The sequence below is a fragment of the Sphaerodactylus townsendi genome, linkage group LG09 (assembly GCF_021028975.2).
Source record: "Sphaerodactylus townsendi isolate TG3544 linkage group LG09, MPM_Stown_v2.3, whole genome shotgun sequence".
NCBI lineage: Eukaryota > Metazoa > Chordata > Lepidosauria > Squamata > Sphaerodactylidae > Sphaerodactylus > Sphaerodactylus townsendi.
The window spans coordinates 69,778,100-69,796,390 of NC_059433.1; the positions used below are offsets into that span (position 1 = coordinate 69,778,100).

The following is an 18,291-nucleotide window of genomic DNA, read 5'->3' on the forward strand; positions in this document are numbered from 1 at the left end:
ACTAAAGTAAAGAGAATAATTTTTTAAGTGCTCTGACATATAGCAAGCTCAGAGCATGCCAATTAAGGAACCGATAAGTGGCTGGAAATACACCAAGGAGCCCCACCAATTAAGAATGCGCGGCACACAGCAGACGCACCAATTAGGGACTCCAAACAGAGAATTTTGAGGGCTTGGATGAGCGTGGCTTGAAATGCGGTTGAACATACTGATTCCTTTTTCTCTGGCAGCCGCCTGCCCCATCAGCAGAGCCACGAACGTCCCATAAATACTGCCTAGGTACAGGCACAGTGTTGCATCAAATTACTTTGCCCATGTCGAACTGGGATTTAGATTGCATAGATCTGGATACCCGGGGTCAGTTTACCCGTTTGCCAAATCAAAGCGCCAGCTGTTAAAACTGGCTACTTGAAGGGCCTTAGCAAATGAGAGCAGGAAGGAAGACTGTTAATCTCAATCAGTCCCTTGCAAGGAGGCAGACTCATCCCCTCTCCTGGGCAGGGTGGCAGGGGAGTCTGTCTGAGATATTTTATCAGTGGTGGGATCCAAAAATTTTAGTAACAGGTTCCCATGGTGGTGGGATTCAAACTGTGGCATAGCGCCAGTGGGGCTGGGCGGGGCTGACTTCCACGTGGCAGGCGTGGCACAGACGCATTCTGTGGGGAGGGAGCATTCCTGGGAGGGGTTGTGGCAAGGACGCAGCCGCAGCGCTTCGCCTTGGGCGGGAAGCGAGTGCATGCGCAGGGCGCAGGCACCTTGCCACAAAGCACGCCAAAGTGCACCTCCTGCTAGGACTGCTTGCCAGTTCTGCACGCCACTGCTTTGAGAGGAGGGGCGTGAACTCAAGGGGCACAAAAATCACGTGGCAAAATCACCAATTAGTAACCCCCTCTCGGCACACACAAATAATTAGTAACCTACTCTCGGGAACCTGTGAGAACCTGCTGGATCCCACCTCTGTATTTTATGCTGCAGGCAGGCAGGCACTAGAGAGTGTCTGGACAAGCTGGAGTGAAGGCAAGCCCCACCTAACTCAAAGGGTGTTTGTTGTGAGGGGGGAAGGGCAAGGAGATTGTGAGCCCCTTTGAGTCTCCTACAGGAGAGAAAGGGGGGATATAAATCCAAACTCTTCTTCTCTTTTTCTTCTAGTCAATCAGTCAAGAGTCAGGGCAGGCAGCAGGCAAATGTGTGGTTCAGCCAGTCCAAGGTCAAGGCACAGGCAGAAGATTAGTCAGGCAAGCTGAGAGCTGGAGATCAGATGAACAACCAGGCAGGTGGAGCTTACCAAGGCAGAGTTTATATAGAAAGTGATGAGGCTGGGATCTTGCAAGAGCTCAATCCTCAGATGCCTCCATCTCTCAGAGCCTCCTGCCACACCTTTCAGCAATGTGGGCACTTCTCCTTTGACTCCACTGCTGTAGCCTCTGCCTTTGCCTCCTCTGAGCAGCTGGCTCGTTTTTCAGCTCTCCTGAGATTCCTGAAGGCTCTCCCAGCTGCACAGCTTCAGGCTCTGCCTGAGCTTGCAAGGAAGGGCCTGGGATTTCCTCGCAAGGAGCCAGCTCTCACTGCACAGTGTCTTCAGGCTCTGCATCAGTAGGCATGGTCAAGGCAGTCCAGGGTCAGAGCAGGCAGCAGCAAAGGCATGGTCAAGGCGGTCCAAAGTCAAGGCACGGGGAGGAGATCAGGCAGGCAGGCTGAGAGCTAGAGGTCAGAGGGAGACCAAGCACATGGCGCTTACCAGGAAGTGCATTCACTGTACCCAGGCACAGCCAAGCCCAAGGCAGGGTTTATATAGAAAGCCCTGGCTAATGAGGCTGGGATCCTGCATGAACTCAGGCTCCTGAGATGCAGATGCCTCCTCCTGGCAGAGCCTTCTGCCGTACCTTGCAGCAATATGAGCACTTCTCCTTTGACTCCACACCTGGCTAAGAGCAGATAGATTCTAATCCGGAGAACTGGGTTTGATTCCCCACTCCTCCACCTGAGTGGCAGAGGCTTATCTGGTGAACCAGACGTGTTTCTGCACTCTTACGTTCCTGCCGGGTAACCATGGGCTAGTCACAGTTATCAGCTCCCCCTACCTCACAAGGCGTCTGTTGTGGGGGGAGGAAGGGAAGGAGTTTGGAAGCCCCTTTGAGTCTCCTTATGGTTGAGAAAGCAGGATATAAATCAAAACTACTACTACTACCCTGTTTCCCCGAATATAAGACGTCCCCTGAAAATAAGACGTAGTAGAAGTATTTACTGAAGTATTTGCTGAAGTGCGAAATATAAGGCATCCCCCAAAAGTAAGGCGTAGCAAAGTTTTTGTTTGGAAGCATGCCCGTCGAACAGAACACCAGAGCTTGCAGCTGTGGAGGGGAAAAATAAGACATCCCCTGAAAATAAGACATAGCGCATCTTTGGGAGCAAAAATTAATATAAGACCCTGTCTTATTTTCGGGGATACACAGTACTACTACTACTACTACTACTACTACTACTACTACTACTACTACTACTACTACTAACCTGTTTCCCCTAATATAAGACATCCCCAAAAAATAAGACATAGTAGAGGTTTTGCTGAAGTGCGAAATATAAGGCATCCCCCAAAAGTAAGACATAGCAAAGTTTTTGTTTGGAAGCATGCCCGACGAACAGAACACAGGAAAAATAAGACATCCCCTGAAAATAAGACATAGCACATCTTTGGGAGCAAAAATTAATATAAGACACTGTCTTATATTCGGGGAAACACGGTACTACTACTACTACTACTGTCCTCCTCCTCCTCGCCCAGAGCAGCTCTCGGCATCTGCCACTGCCAGCTCAGCAGAGTCAAGATAAGTTTTACTTTTCCGGGGGGGTGGGAACAAGGCCTCTCCCACTAGGAACTTTGCAGCCCTAGCAAACTGCAGCAATGAAAGCTGATATATATTTTGTGTTTGCCCCTCTGACCCTGTATCGTTCCATGCCGTCAACTCAGCCGCTAGCTTATGAGCAAGGCTGTCATAGGGAAAAAGGGGAGCTTGTCTAGGGGCAGATATGTCAGATATCACTGACATGTTGCCCATTGCCTGGGCAACGCTTACTCCACCTCCCCCCTGTTATTTAAAAAGATAATTTTAAAAATGCAGCTCACTGGTGAATGCTGTATTGTTGCTTGGCCTGGCCATCGTAGCTGCCTCTCCTTTTGTGACTGAGGTCTTATCTTCCTTCCCAGTCATAGGAGGACGGAGTGGGATTCAACTCCCTGCCCTCGTTCATTCTTCCAGCCCGTTCCCGCAGCTCTGGCTGCCTTCCCCCCCCCCCCCCTTTAATTAATGTGTCATTTTAAAAAATTACGGCCTGAAAATGAATAGACATAAAAGACATTTCCACTGACCATCAGAGATGTAATTGGCAGAGATTGCCTTTTTTTCCCCCTTTGCCTATTATCGTTTGCTGACCCATCCTTGAATTTTAAAAGTTAATGAACATTGACCATTCATCCTTAAAGCCGCTTGCGGTGGAAATTCAGTCCTGCCTGACGGCGGAGCGGAAAAGCAAAAGGAGAGAGCAGGGAGCGTGTCTGTCTGGGGGTGGGGATCAGAAGTGGCCAGAGAATCAGGAGATCAGCTTGCCGATGTCCGCACCCTACTAGATCCCTTTAATTTGGCGATCCTACAGAGCCATGTTTAGACCTTTGAAGGATTCATGCTAGCACGCCTCAATATTTTCCCATCAGCGGAAACCTCAGGGAGATACCTTCAGATCCCTAAACATCAGAGACTATGCCGTTGCGGATGTGAATCTATAGAAGCCATGACTCATAGTCTTCTGGAATGCTGTCTTCACAGTAACCTGCGCATGATTTTAATTTGCCCTTCGTTGCTTCCAAGACTTGAGTACTCCCAAGTTACAGACCACTCGCTTTTTGCTAAGTGACTGTAATCCATCGATCACCTTGGCAGTGGCTAAATTCCTGGAAAGCATTTTAAACACCCGTATTTAAATGTTTTAAGAAGAAGAAGAAGAAGAGTTTGGATTTATATCCCCCTTTCTCTCCTATAGGAGACTCAAAGGGGCTGACAATCTCCTTGCCCTTCCCCCCATCACAACAAACACCCTGTGGGGTAGGTGGGGCTGAGAGAGCTGTCCGAGAAGCTGTGACTAGCCCAAGGTCACCCAGCTGGCGTGTGTGGGAGTGCACAGGCTAATGTGAATTCCCCAGATAAGCCTCCACAGCTCAGGCGGCAGAGCTGGGAATGAAACCCGGTTCCTCCAGATTAGATACACGAGCTCTTAACCTCCTACGCCACTGCTGCTTTAACTGTTTTCTTCTTTTTAAATGGGAACATACTAATAATTTATATGCCATTAAAGGTTAAAATTGAAATTGAATTGAAATTGATATTTGAAGGACTGTCCTGTTGGAGTGGGAGCAAGCTTGTTTTCTGTTGCTCCAGAGACTAAGACCAGGAGTCATGGGTTCAAGGCAAAGGAAAAGAGATTCCACCTAAACATCAGGATAAACTTCCTAATAGTAAGGGCTGCTCGACAGTGGAATGCACTACCTCGGAGTGTGGTGGAGTCTCCTTCTTTGGAGGTTTGTAAAGAGAGGCTGGATGGCCATCTGTCAGGAGTGCTTTGATAGTGTGTTCCTGCATTGGATTTGATGGCCCTTGAGGTCTCTTCCAATTCTATGATTCTATGATCCCCCCCCACACACACACACCTGATTGTTTCTATTCACAGCGACTCTTACTCACATCTTAGCAGTGATCACTCGTTTCACTAACGAAACTGCAAATGGCTTTTCCTGATTTTTGCGAACGGTGTTGTCGTGCCAAGTTGCACATGGCCTGTCAAACCCCTTGTTTTCCTGCAGTTTCCAAACTGCCTTGTTTCTTGCATCACAGGAAAACACTGCTTTCTCCCATCTCTCGTCTGTGCATTAGCAACATTTCTGCTCATTTTTTTTTTACAAGCTACTTTCCTTTACAAGGACAGAAGCGTGCGGGTTGCCAAGCTACTGATGCTGTCAACTGCTGCATAAAAGGGAGATGCACATTATCCTCCTTTTATGATCTTTTTGATGTTTGCTCTTTAGGTAATGATTCCGAGGCTGACCTTGACAGGAGGGAAGAGGAGCGAGAGAAAGCGTCGAAGAGGCCCCGGCTACAGAGAACGGAGAAGAGCCTTTTGGCAAAGGACCCGGATCAGGTCTCGGGAGCCAAGAACCCCATTATCAGTGTGGTTTTGACAGCCCACGAAGCTATTCCAGGTAACCATAATGGAAAAGAGCCAGAGTGACTTGTATTTGAGAACATAAATTGAGTGAGATGAACACCCTGAAAAGTTTTCCATCGTTTTAAGATTGTGTTCTTCCCTGTGCTTTGGCATATGTGTGTTGCTTTTGCGTAGCCCTGTGATGATGGTGGTGGAAAGTGCCGTCAGGTTGCAGCTGGCTTCGGCAACCCCATAGGATTTTCAAGGCAAAAGATGAACAGAGGTGGTTTTGCCATTGCCTGCCTCTGTGTCGCGACCAGGCACTTAAGAATCACAGAATCGTAGAGTTGGAAGAGACCCCAAGTCCCACCCCCTGCCATGCAGGGACACACAATCAAAGCACTCCTGACAGATGGCCATCCAGCCTCTCTTTACAAACCTCCCAAGAAGGAGACTCCACCACACTTCAACGTAGCGCATTCCACTGTTGAACAGCCCTTACTATCAGGAAGTTTTTCCTGATGTTCAGGTGGAATCTCTTTTCCTTCACCTCAAACCCATTACTCCTAGTCCTAGTCTCTGGAGCAGCAGAAAACAAGCTTGCTCCCACACCAGCATGACATCCCTTCAAATATCTGAACATGGCTATCATGTCAGCTCTTAACCTTCTCTTCACCAAACATCCCCAGCTCCCTAAGTCTCTCCTCGTAGGGCATGGATTCCAGACTTCCTTGGTGGTCTCTATACCTTTTTCCACAAAAAGATGACAGGAGATGTGTGAATTATTATTCCACATCTTCCTGGACCTTTTCCTGGAGAAAGGCTTCACCCAGGTCCTATTGCTTGCCTCTCTGCGCCCCTCCCCCCACTTATGAAACTCTTTTAGGACCTTAGGGCACTGTATTGGATAGTTAAAATTAATGGCTAGACACTTGACTTAATGTTCTAAGCCTGGGAGTGCCCGAAGATAGTGAAAGCTGACTGAATCACAGCTTCTAGGCCCGTGGTGGCAGGGGCTGATGGGAATTGGCCATGCTGGCAGGGGCTGATGGGAATTGTAGTCCATAACATCTGGAGTGCCAAAGGTTCGCCACCACTGTTCTAGGCAGTGCTGAATGTAAATGAAGATAGTGTTTGGGAGAGGTTAGTCAGAGGCCCTTTCCGCACAGGCCATAAACAGCGCCCTGGGGACAGCAAAAACGCTGTCTCCAGGGAGCTATTCTCACGGGGGGGCGTGTCCCCAGGCCTCAGCAATGTGCCGGACAGCCGCAGAGACAGTAGGTCAACCGGGCGACGGCCTTGGCTCCGCTGGGCGCCCGTCCGCTCTCCTGGTTCGTCACCGAACGGTCCTCCAGGGGGGGTTGGGTCAAGTCATGCCACTGAATTCCAACTCCCAGCCATCCGTGGCTGCCGATAGGAAATGGTAGCCAGAGATTAGAAAAATAAGATTAATATTTCTGACAGGAACTCACTGATGAAGTTATATTAGCATGTTCTTTGTTTCACAGTCGCATGTAGACCAAGGCTGGAGACAGGAACTGGCTTTCCCAAGCTGGAGTATGGTTTCCTCCCAATCTGTTTAGGGAGGGCGAGGCAAGTTCTTTTGCAGGGCTGATGTTGGCGGGGGCAAGTCCAGGCAGGCTTTCTGTCCTTACGGGCGACACTGAGCTAATGCAGAAGATGGCATCCATCTTGGCGCTGCGTCACTAGGCTGCCCTGCAAGGTTGGCGGGATGGGTAGGAATGCACACTTTGAAAGCAGATCCCCTCCCCGCCCCCTGCATGGTTTTCGAGGGCATGGAGATCTGGAATTTCAACTGATCTCCAGTCTCCATAGAGATCAGCTCCTCTGGAGAAAATCTGCTTTGGAATCTGCTTTGGAATCTGGACTTTAGGGCAGTAAACTCCACTGAGGTCTCTTTCCAGACCCTGCACCACATCTCCAGGAATGTCTCAGCCCAGATGTGGCAACCCTATGGCTAGCATCTGTCTCTCTCACCTACATTTGTTTTTCTGATGTACCTGGAGCCTTCAGGCACCTCTTCCTCATCTGTACTCCAACCCACCGAACCCTATAAAGACATTTCCTAAGTAACTCTATCAGCTGGGGAGGAAACACTTTGCTGCAGTTTGCCGTTGGCCTCTATGATGTGTTTCCCTCCCTTTCATGACGCTAGTTCAGTGATGGCGAACCTATGGCACGGGTGCCAGAGGTGGCACTCAGAGCCCTCTCTGTGGGCACGCACAAACAGAGTTCATCATGTAGGGGGGAAATCCCCCCCCCCTTCTAGGCTGGCCTGGGCCGCTGGGCTCAATTATTAGCATTAAACCTAAGACCTAGTTTTGGGGAAGCAGAATAGGTAACCCTGTTAAGCGCTGCTAAACCCCACTGATTTTCATGCAAAGACTTAAAACGCGATCCTTTACCTGGGAGCAAGCTCAGTTGCTGGCAATATGGCTTTCTTCTGAGTAAACCCTCCTAGGGTCGTGATTCACCCGTTGGAAGAGTTGCACGGTTGCTTCAAAGCAGAGCCAACAACTACCACCAAGCTTACTCCCGAGTAACGCACGCCTCGGAGCCAACCATTTCCCCAAAACTAAAACCTCAGTATTCAGGTTAAATTGCCATGTTGGCACTTTGCGATAAATAAGTGGGTTTTGGGTTGCAGTTTGGGCACTCGGTCTCAAAAAGGTTCGCCATCACTGCGCTAGTTCATTGATGAGTGGAATAGAAAAGCAGGTTCACATTTTTATTTAAAAATGGAGAAGCTATAGGATTTTTTATTAAGCTGTAATACACAGAGGCAAACTTTCATCTCGGCAGAGTGCATTTCACAAACGTCCTGTTATTTTTCTCCAGCTGTTCTGTAATGGAACGCTCGTAGAAGATGCCATGTCTACTTTTTATCAATTAGAGGAACAGAGAGGGCAAAATCTTGAGTATTAGTAGATTTTTTTTTCCAGAGTAATGAGTGGGGCATCCTGTAAGACAGCAGCCTCTGTTGTTATTTTAGCTCTATCCTCAGCAAAAATTTCATATCGACTTTTCAGTATGTTTTTATTCTGTGCTGTTTGGCAACAGGTCCAGGGCTCATTCGTTATCATGTTTGTAGCGTTGCAGGACTGTAGCATCTAATTTCTCAGCGTGAAGAAGTCAGAGACACTTCTTGGCTTTCTATTAAACCAAATTCAATGTTTATGAAAGGGGGTAAATTGACATCCGAGGCTGACGCAAAAAGCAGAGTTCAATCCACAAAATAAGCTATCACCATTTGTGATGGAATTAGCTGTCCTGATCTGAAACTCTTAAGGGCCAAAGAAAGCAGTGCTTTTGTGCATGCGTGTGTGTAACCTCTATCTGTGGGTTCTGTGGGGCAGAACTTGGAATGAGTTTGCAACAACAAATTTAAAAAACAAAACAAAATGATTTACTTTCTTAACATATAACATCAAACATCAACATTTAACGTCACACTTCAAGGTCCTGTTCAGGTTTCATTTCAAGTCCTTCTAGTTACAGTCTTCTGATATTGCCAAGTCCAGTTCTTCCTGCAAGTGGGTTGGCACAAGAGAACTCCTAAGGGCTTGGAAGTGAACGGGATATCAACATGATAGAAAGGTTCCAGGGAGAATCTCTCTCACCCATTTACAAACATGGTAAAAAACCCTTAACAAGGTTGTTGGGGCTTATACAAATCAAGGTCCAAGTCTGGTAGCCTTGTCTCCTCCAAACTACATGAGCTCTGCAGCCTCTTGCTGCTTTGAGTCTCCACCCCTTTCTGGGTCAACCCATTCTGAGCATGGGGGTTACATGTGCACCAAAACAACTATGACAGAGCCCTGTATTGGGGCCACACTAGTCTGGCAAAAGATGAATGTGTATCATTTTGATTTACTGCAGTTCTGAAACGACAAATATGCATGTTGTTTTGAGCCAGGTATTTTATAAGGAATAGCGAGATAATTAGTCGTGTTCTATTCTCTGAAATGGGATACATACCCTACTTTCAAAACACATCTCCCTCCTTCCTCACTGGATACAGTGTGTAACATGACTTCCTCAGCTGTGATACACTCCTCTGAAGATGCTAAGCAGATGCAGGCTAAAATGTTAGGTTCATGAATCCACTGTGACTATGGCCATAATAGTCTGGAAAACTCCCACTCACAACCAGTTGAATCCAGTCATGAGTTTCGGCCGGGACAAATACATTGACTCTCTCCCTAATTGTCAGTAGGATCTCAATTCTTTTTTTGTTCCTTGAGATTTCTTTTTCAGCGTACGTGAGCCGCTATACATGCCTTTTTAAAAATAATTGCACTCATTAATGGTCATTAACGATGAGCAGCTATTCTTGAGTCCAGCAGAACCTCAGAGTGGTATAAGCTTTCGATCCACACCCAAATTAGATGTCTTATTGGACAGAAAAGAGAGCGAGAGAGCGAGAAACAGTTAAAAAAAAGGAGAAAAAATAGCCTATTTGCAGAAAACAAATGGAGGAATACCTTCATGATGTCTCAAAGAATTATAAATCCAGCTTTTTAAATTTTTTATGCGCTCTGAAGCCAGTTATGCGTAGAATAGGTCCAAGCAGGCATTGGAGGAATCGATCTCAAGTTAGTGAAAGTCTCTGAGGAACAACCTTCCCCCACCTGCTATGGAGGCAAAAACGGTGTCTGTACTTGCTTTGTTCTTGTCTCTTCTATATTAAACAAAGCCATATATCTTCTGGGAAGCTGTTTTATACATTTTCTATCTCATCTCCCTGCTTTTATTTATTGAGGAGGCTGGGCTATAAGGTCTCAGGGATCTGGGTGTGGGGGGCTTTCTGGGCTGTGTGGCCGTGGTCTGGTGGATCTTGTTCCTAATGTTTCGCCTGCATCTGGCATCCTCAGAGGTGTATCACAGGGGGAAGTCTGTTACACATGGTATCCAGTGAGAATGGGAATGTTTTTAGTGGGGTATATATTGTCCATGTCCTAGGGTGGGGAACCAGGGAGAGAGTCACTACGCAGTGGCGTAGGAGGTTAAGAGCTCGTGTATCTAATCTGGAGGAACCGGGTTTGATTCCCAGCTCTGCTGCCTGAGCTGTGGAGGCTTATCTGGGAAATTCAGATTAGCCTGTACCCTCTCACACACGCCAGCTGGGTGACCTTGGGCTAGTCACAGCTTCTCGGAGCTCTCTCAGCCCCACCCACCTCACAGGGTGTTTGTTGTGAGGGGGGAAGGGCAAGGAGATTGTAAGCCCCTTTGAGTCTCCTGCAGGAGAGAAAGGGGGATATAAATCCAAACTCCTCCTCCTCCTCCTCCTCCTCCCTCTCTCTTCTTTCTCTTCTTCTTCTTCTTCTTCTTCTTCTTCTTCTTCTTCTTCTTCTTCTTCTTCTTCTTCTTCTTCTTCTTCTTCTTCTTCTTCTTCTTCTTCTTCTTTCCTAGCCTCACTGTGAGCTTTATCTTACATGGCCAGCTATATTTTCTCCGGGTGTATGTCGTGGGACGTTCGCAACTGTCCTGTTCATTCGATGGGCCATTTCTTTCAGTAGAAAAGAAAGCAAACGGCTGTGGCCTTTCTCAATAAGCCCCCAGAGCCATAAATTGAAATGTGATGCCTTTGATGTAATCCACCCGGTGCAAAAAAAGTGTTTGAACTCAAAGGAACCTGTTGCCGATGAAGCCATGTACGCTCTTAGAAATTCAGCTGTATCCTGGCAAATGTGTGTTCCTTAATCCAGTGTTTGCAGTGGTTGGGGGTAGGGTAGAGGTTTAGCATGGAGCTAAAAGAAATGAGCTGTTTCGATTCTTGCCTCTACCATGTCCCCGTTTCCCTGTTTGAATTCTTGCCTCTACCATGAACTCTCCAGGTGTCATAAGAACATAAGAACAAGCCAGCTGGATCAGACCAGAGTCCATCTAGTCCAGCTCTCTGCTACTCGCAGTGGCCCACCAGGTGCCTTTGGGAGCTCACATGCAGGAGGTGAAAGCAATGGCCTTCTCTGGCAAGTGCTGTTGCCTCCCGCATCACCTGGTCTGTTAAGGCATTTGCAATCTCAGATCAAAGAGGATCAAGATTGGTAGCCATAAATCGACTTCTCCTCCATAAATCTGTCCAAGCCCCTTTTAAAGCTATCCAGGTTAGTGGCCATCACCATCTCCTGTGGCAGCATATTCCAAACACCAATCACATGTTGTGTGAAGAAGTGTTTCCTTTTATTAGTCCTAATTCTTTCCCCCAGCATTTTCAATGTATGCCCCCTGGTTCTAGTATTGTGAGATGTCCTTTGACAAACTGTTCTGTCGCCCTCAACCCTTCATTTGCAATGTAGGGATAAAGAAGGAGAGTTTGGATTTATATCCCCCCCTTTCTCTCCTGTAAGGAGACTCAAGGTGGCTGACAATCTTCTTTCTCTTCCCCCCTCACAACAAACACCCTGTGAGGTAGGTGGGGCTGAGAGAGCACCAAAGAACTGTGACTAGCCCAAGGTCACCCAGCTGGCATGTGTTGGAATGCACAAGCTAATCTAGTTCACCAGACAAACCTCCGCAGCTCAAGTGGCAGAGCGGGGAATCAAACCCAGTTCCCCAGATTAGAGTGCACCTGCCTTTAAGCACTACACCTCGCTGACTCTCAAGTGTTGCAAGGATTGCATATGTAAGATTTTGAATACTGAAAGTCTTACGCAAATATCTAGTGGTAGTCGTCATAGAGGTGGCCTCCCCTCCTTCCCTTTAAACGTGCTGCTGTCCTCAGAAAGCAAAGCACATCACAGTATCAGGAGGTGAACAAGCTTGGCACAACCGGCAGAAATTGCCCCATTCCACCCTGGCTCCCATTCAAAAGAGCCTGCACACAAGGGGTGGTTTTTCCGGTTTCCATTTACCCCCCCCCCCCCCCCACTCCTCACACCGCTCTCTGTTCATGTCCTGAAGGCCTGTCAACACTCTGAATCGTGAATAGCAGTGTTCAGTGGGCATTGGAAGCCACAGGGAGGAAAGTGTCAGGGCTGCAACCCTGCCAGTAGCCTCTGCCTCTCTGTAAGTTTCGTTTCCCCAGTTATCCCCATTCCCGCCTTTGGGAAGGACCGCCCACTCCCACCTGTATATATACTGGAACAGAGGGCAAGAATCCTCAGTTCCAGCACACTGTATCTTAGGGCAACACAAATCAATAAAGTTCGTTCTTTTGTTTCAAAGTCGACTTTGTCTGAGTGTGTCCAGCCTCACAGGAAAGAGATGGGGAAGAGATTCATTGCAGGTCATAGAATATTTACCCATACGGCCATGAGTTGGATGGCTCCAGGCTAGCCTGATGACATCATAACTCAGACGCTAAGCCAGGGTCAGCCCTGATAAGTATTTGGATAGGAGACCACCAAGGAATACTTGGGGAGTGACGCAGAGGCAGGCAGTATCAAACTACTGAGCATCTCTTGCCTCAAAAACCCTACAGCAAAAAAAATGACACAAAAACAGTTGAACAGACTCCTGTAGATCAATTGCACATGTCATTCAACCATTAGTCAGTCCTGATTTTCAATAACCGTCAGGGCACATACATTGCTAACTTAAAAAATAATAATTTGTGTGTGTGTTCTTCTCAAAGGAGCTACAAAAATAGTCCCGGTTGAGGCTGCTTCTCCAGAAAACGAACCAGAGACATCCGCTTCGGACTCGCTACAGCGAAGAGGGTATCAGGAATACGCTATTCAACAAACCCCCTATGAGCAACCGATGAAATCTAGCAGGTAACAGAGGTTTTTTTTTTTAAAAAAAAATTAATTTCAATCCATGCAACCAAAGAACAAGTGAAGCAAATCAGGCAGTAGAAAGCTGGCTTTCAGAATATTTATTTATTTATTACATTTACACTCCACCATATCTCTACAACTAAAAGGTGGCTTACAATGAAACAATCTAATCAATACAATCTATATATATCAAAAGCTAACAGTGACTTTGTTGCTATTGCGTTCCTAACGCCAAAACGGGCTATTACTGATTGCCTGGGAATTTTCACATGACGTCCCTCCCTGTTGTGGGCAGGTAATCGGACCTTCAAATCACTGAAAGTCCATACCTGAGCCAAGTAAAACATCTTTTTTCCTGGCGCACCAGGCCATGAAGCTGGCTGTGTTTAACTGTCACCCTTAGAATGTTCGTGCAGCCTGTCTGTCTGAGGCCTGAGGGCTTGGTATGCCCTTAGACTGTTCGCGCAGATGGCCAGAGATGAGCACTGAAAACAGTACTAGTAGGTAATACTGGCAGGCACACGCAAGTGTTTTGAAACATGCATACATAATTTGCTGTGTGAGATGTCAGGTGGGGTTCCCCCCTACACACACATGCAGGTAACTTTCACTCTCTGTGCCTCACCCTGCTACCACACAATACACATACCTCTCAAGGCCATCCCTGTTCTCATCCTCGCCACACCTCACTCTGCCCTCCCTCAGCATCCAAGAATCCGATTCACTTCTACTCTGCTTCCTCACCTATATTCGCTAAGGCAGCTCTCTTTTACCAAAAGCTTAGCTGGAGCTCTGGCTCTTTCTTCTAAGCGGCAATCCAAGGGGTGTGATCGAACCAACACTACTGCCTCTGCTTCTTTTGCATTACGGCCCTCTTTAAGAACCCAGGGAGCTGGCTCCCATCTGAATACCTCCTACTCACTCCTGCCTCCACTGGCTCTGACTGGGATAGCCTCCTTGCCTCAGTTGCCCTGCTCTTTTACCTGGCCAGGACTGTGCGTACAACCACCCTCATGTGGATACGGATTCGCTACCGGAAGGCTCCATTGTGGAATGGAAAGGGTTACCTTATACTAAAAAAAAAAGACACCACCATATAACAATGTGAATTGAAAAGGGAAAGAGGGATTTCATTTGACCACCTCAAAAGGCTATGCTGGGGATCATTGGACCTGCATGGACATCTGTGTGGGTTGCGGACTGTGATGAGAAGGACAATTGCCACAGCAACGCGTGGCCGAGCCCCGCTAGTAAATACTAGAAATATAAACATGGTTCTAATGCTCGCTCCAGTATGCAGAGGACTGGGTCACTGAGTGTGTGTCAGGCATCTTTGGCCAACCAGCTTTCAGTAGACTTGGTTGCTTCCTTAGAAGGGTCAGGTTTCTCTTGTTCTGGAATATCCCTCAAGGACCTGATCTCAAAACTAGCTATTGGGCCATATTTGTGGGGAGGCTGAGTTCAGGTTGCATAATTTTTTTTCAAATGATTGACATGGCTGAGATGGTCCAGCAAGTGGAGTCCAGCATTCTCTCCTGACATTCTCAAGCAGTAGTGCATGAAAGTGGCTATGAGCAGGTGCACTCTGATCTGGGAGGAATCCAGGGGTTTGATTCTGTGCTCTGCTGCTGTCTGAGTTGTGGAGGCTTATCTGGGGAATCTAGATTAGCCTGTGTGACTCCCAACACACGCCCCAGCTAGGTGACCTTGGGCTAGTCACAGCTTCTCGGAGCTCTCTCAGCTCCCACCCACCTCACAGGGTGTTTGTTGTGAGGGGGGAAGGGCAAGGAGATTGTAAGCCCCTTTGAGTCTCCTGCAGGAGAGAAAGGGGGGATATAAATCCAAAAAATATATATCTGTATTGCATCTTCAGGATGAAAGAAACGCCGGGAGAAAATGTCACATTGCCAGGAATACAAGCAATACAAATCTTAAAACTCCATAAACATCCTAGTGATGCTGGCTGTGAAAACCTTCTACAGTACATTACAGCTGGACTGATTTAGAAGAAGAAGAAGAAGAGTTTGGATTTATATCCCCCCTTTCTCTCCTGCAGGAGACTCAAAGGGGTTTACAATCTCCTTGCCCTTCCCCCCTCACAACTTCTTTACTTCTTGATTTTGCCCCCTCCCCCCTCCCCCCATCCTTTTAGGCTAGGTTCAACTCAGCTGAAAATTTTCACGTGTGAATACTGCAACAAAGTGTTCAAGTTCAAGCACTCCCTTCAGGCCTCCATTCTTAAGTGATCCCACACCTGCCAAATCTGCAGGCCAGACAAGTGCTCGGCTCCTGCAGGCCACGCCCAGCACCATCAAGGCCAACCTGAACGTCCACCTGCGGAAGCACACGGGCGAGAAGTTCAGCTGCGAGTGCTGCCCTTTCACGTGCCTGAGCAAAGGCCACCTGAAGGTCCACGTTGAGAGGGTCCACAAGAAGATCAAGCAGCACTGCCGCTTCTGCAAGAAGAAGTACTCGGACGTCAAGAACCTGATCAAGCACATCAAGGAGGCCCACGACCTGCAGGACCCAAAAGTGAAGGACGTGTTCGATGAGCTGCGCCTGATGACCCGCGAAGGCAAGCGGCAGCTGTTGTACGACTGCCACATCTGCGAGCGCAAGTTCAAGAACGAGCTGGACCGCGACAGGCACATGCTTGTCCACGGGGACGAGAGGCCCTTTGCGTGCGAGCTGTGCGGCCACGGGGCCACCAAGTACCAGGCGCTGGAGCTCCACGTCCGGAAGCATCCCTTCGTGTACGTCTGCTCCGAGTGTTCCAAGAAATTTGTCAGCTCCATCAGGCTCCGCGCGCACATCAAGGAGGCGCACAAGGATCTGCCCGAGTCGCCCCTTTTCAACAGCTCCATCAACCAGAGCTTTTGCCTGCTGGAGCCGGGCGGGGACATCCAGCAGGAAGCCCTTGGCGAACAGTTGTCTCAGACGGCTGCCGAGCTCTCGTTCTTGAACTCCAAGGTGCTCTGTATACCAAAGAAAACTATTGAGCCAGACAATCCGGAGGGAAGCCATCCCGATGGCTCCAGGGACAATTTAGCAACCGCTCCTTTAGAGCTCCCGGGTCCAGATCCTCCTTGCCAGCCGCCAACCGAATCGCCATCCCCAGATGGTTGTGCGCAGAGCGCTTCGGATGTCTTCCTTCTGAAAACAGCTCCAGAGGAGGAGAAATCTCTTCTTGGAGAGGGAGAAGACACCTCCCACGAGCCCTCAGTAGAAGTACAGTGTGAAAGTGCTGATGTTAACAGGGACGCCCAAGATCCCCGGGGCACGCCCGATCCTGCCGAAAATGGCCAAACGTCTGGTGCGCCTGGGCAGGAAGATGGCGCAACGACCCTGGAAACGGCAGAAACCTCGAACCCGCTCCCGCTTCTGGAATCAAGCGCAGCCGCCGGCGAGAATGCCGAGTCTTCCGCGCCCTCTTCGGACCATCGGACCGGAGCCGCAGCTTTCATGCAGATCCTGGATAGTCTCCAAAAACGACAAATGAACACAACCTTGTGTGAGAAGATCAGGAAGGTCTATGGAGACTTGGAGTGTGAATACTGCGGTAAGGAATATGCATAACCTTGGAGTGTGGGGCGGGGGAGGCAATAGAGACTGCCCGGGAGTCCAGATTTTTTTCCTCCTTAGGACAACTCTGTGAGATTCTGCAGGTTTTATTCAGACCCCTAAGTGAAATAGCTGGATTCAGTTAAGTGGAGAAAAGCAGCCATGTTACGGGGGGAGGCTCTTTCCTGGGGGAGTTATTATTATTATTATTATTATTTATTAGACTTAATAAACCGCCCAACCCCCGAAGGGCTCTGGGCGGTGTACAATGAGACATAAAACAGATACAGTATAAGGTCTCATAAATACAATATAGGGATAAAACATTAAAATTCATTAAAATACATTATAGCAGCAATTCCAAAAATTACAGATAAAAATACATGCCCAAATGCATGCACAGATGGCGCCCAACCCAAAGGCCAGGAGGGCCAGCATTGCCCCAAAATTGGATGGTCTGCTATCTTCTCTGTGTTGTTGCCCTGCTCAGAAATGGCCCTGGCCTGATTTTCTCTCATCATCAGTTGAGAAGGACGTTACAGCTTGAGATATTATTTTGCCCCCACCTTTCCAACACTGCGGCCAGCCCAGTACGGTGCTATTGGGCATTCTGATTCCTGTCTCGCGATGTTCTTGAGACTGACGGATTCCTCGCTCGCTTCCTCCCTCATCTGCAGTAGTGTGCCCGCCGCTGTCTTCCCTGTGCTGCCCCGGGCAACGATCCGGGGTCGCCGGCCCTGCTAATAACACCTCCTGATTTAAGTGCCTCCTGAAAATTGCATTTCATCGGGACGGCTTCCATTAAGAGCAATTCAATTAGCGAAATACCTTTCAGAAGGATTTTTCATCAGGAGCCCATTTGTTAGAGGATCACATGTTAAGCTGTGCCCCGTTAACGTTGTTCTCTTTTAGGAAATATCAATTACAGCTCTGTCACGGGAGAGGTGCTTTCTAGCTTCATTTTCAGGAACCTGGCATATATCTGAACCTGGCACATATCCTTATGAGGAGAGGCTGCAGCGTTTGGGACTCTTTAGTTTGGAGAGGAGACGTCTGAGGGGGGATATGATTGAAGTCTATAAAATTATGCATGGGGTAGAAAATGTTGACAGAGAGAAATTGTTCTCTCTTTCTCACAATACTAGAACCAGGGGGCATTCATTGAAAATGCTGGGGGGAAGAATTAGAACTAATAAAAGGAAACACTTCTTCACACAACGTGTGATTGGTGTTTGGAATATGCTGCCACAGGAGGTGGTGATGGCCACTAACCCGGTTAGCTTTAAAATGTGGGGGGGGGGGGGGGTGGTGGGGGGGGGGGGTGGGGGGGGGGGGGGGTGGGGGGGGGGGGGGGTGGGGGGGGGGGGGGGTGGGGGGGGGGGGGGGTGGGGGGGGGGGGGGGTGGGGGGGGGGGGGGGTGGGGGGGGGGGGGGGTGGGGGGGGGGGGGGGTGGGGGGGGGGGGGGGTGGGGGGGGGGGGGGGTGGGGGGGGGGGGGGGTGGGGGGGGGGGGGGGTGGGGGGGGGGGGGGGTGGGGGGGGGGGGGGGTGGGGGGGGGGGGGGGTGGGGGGGGGGGGGGGTGGGGGGGGGGGGGGGTGGGGGGGGGGGGGGGTGGGGGGGGGGGGGGGTGGGGGGGGGGGGGGGTGGGGGGGGGGGGGGGTGGGGGGGGGGGGGGGTGGGGGGGGGGGGGGGTGGGGGGGGGGGGGGGTGGGGGGGGGGGGGGGTGGGGGGGGGGGGGGGTGGGGGGGGGGGGGGGTGGGGGGGGGGGGGGGTGGGGGGGGGGGGGGGTGGGGGGGG

The 18,291-nt window shown here is 49.3% G+C and overlaps 1 protein-coding gene across 1 annotated transcript in view; it reads left to right on the top strand.

Moving 5' to 3' along the window:
- The window catches only part of ZFAT (zinc finger and AT-hook domain containing), a 193,224-nt gene that overhangs the window by 81,894 nt on the left and 93,039 nt on the right, over positions 1 to 18,291 (top strand). Inside the window, 4 exon segments of the mRNA XM_048508580.1 lie at positions 5,075 to 5,248; positions 12,791 to 12,932; positions 15,088 to 15,220; positions 15,222 to 16,494. Coding sequence (XP_048364537.1) covers positions 5,075 to 5,248; positions 12,791 to 12,932; positions 15,088 to 15,220; positions 15,222 to 16,494 — 1,722 coding nt within the window.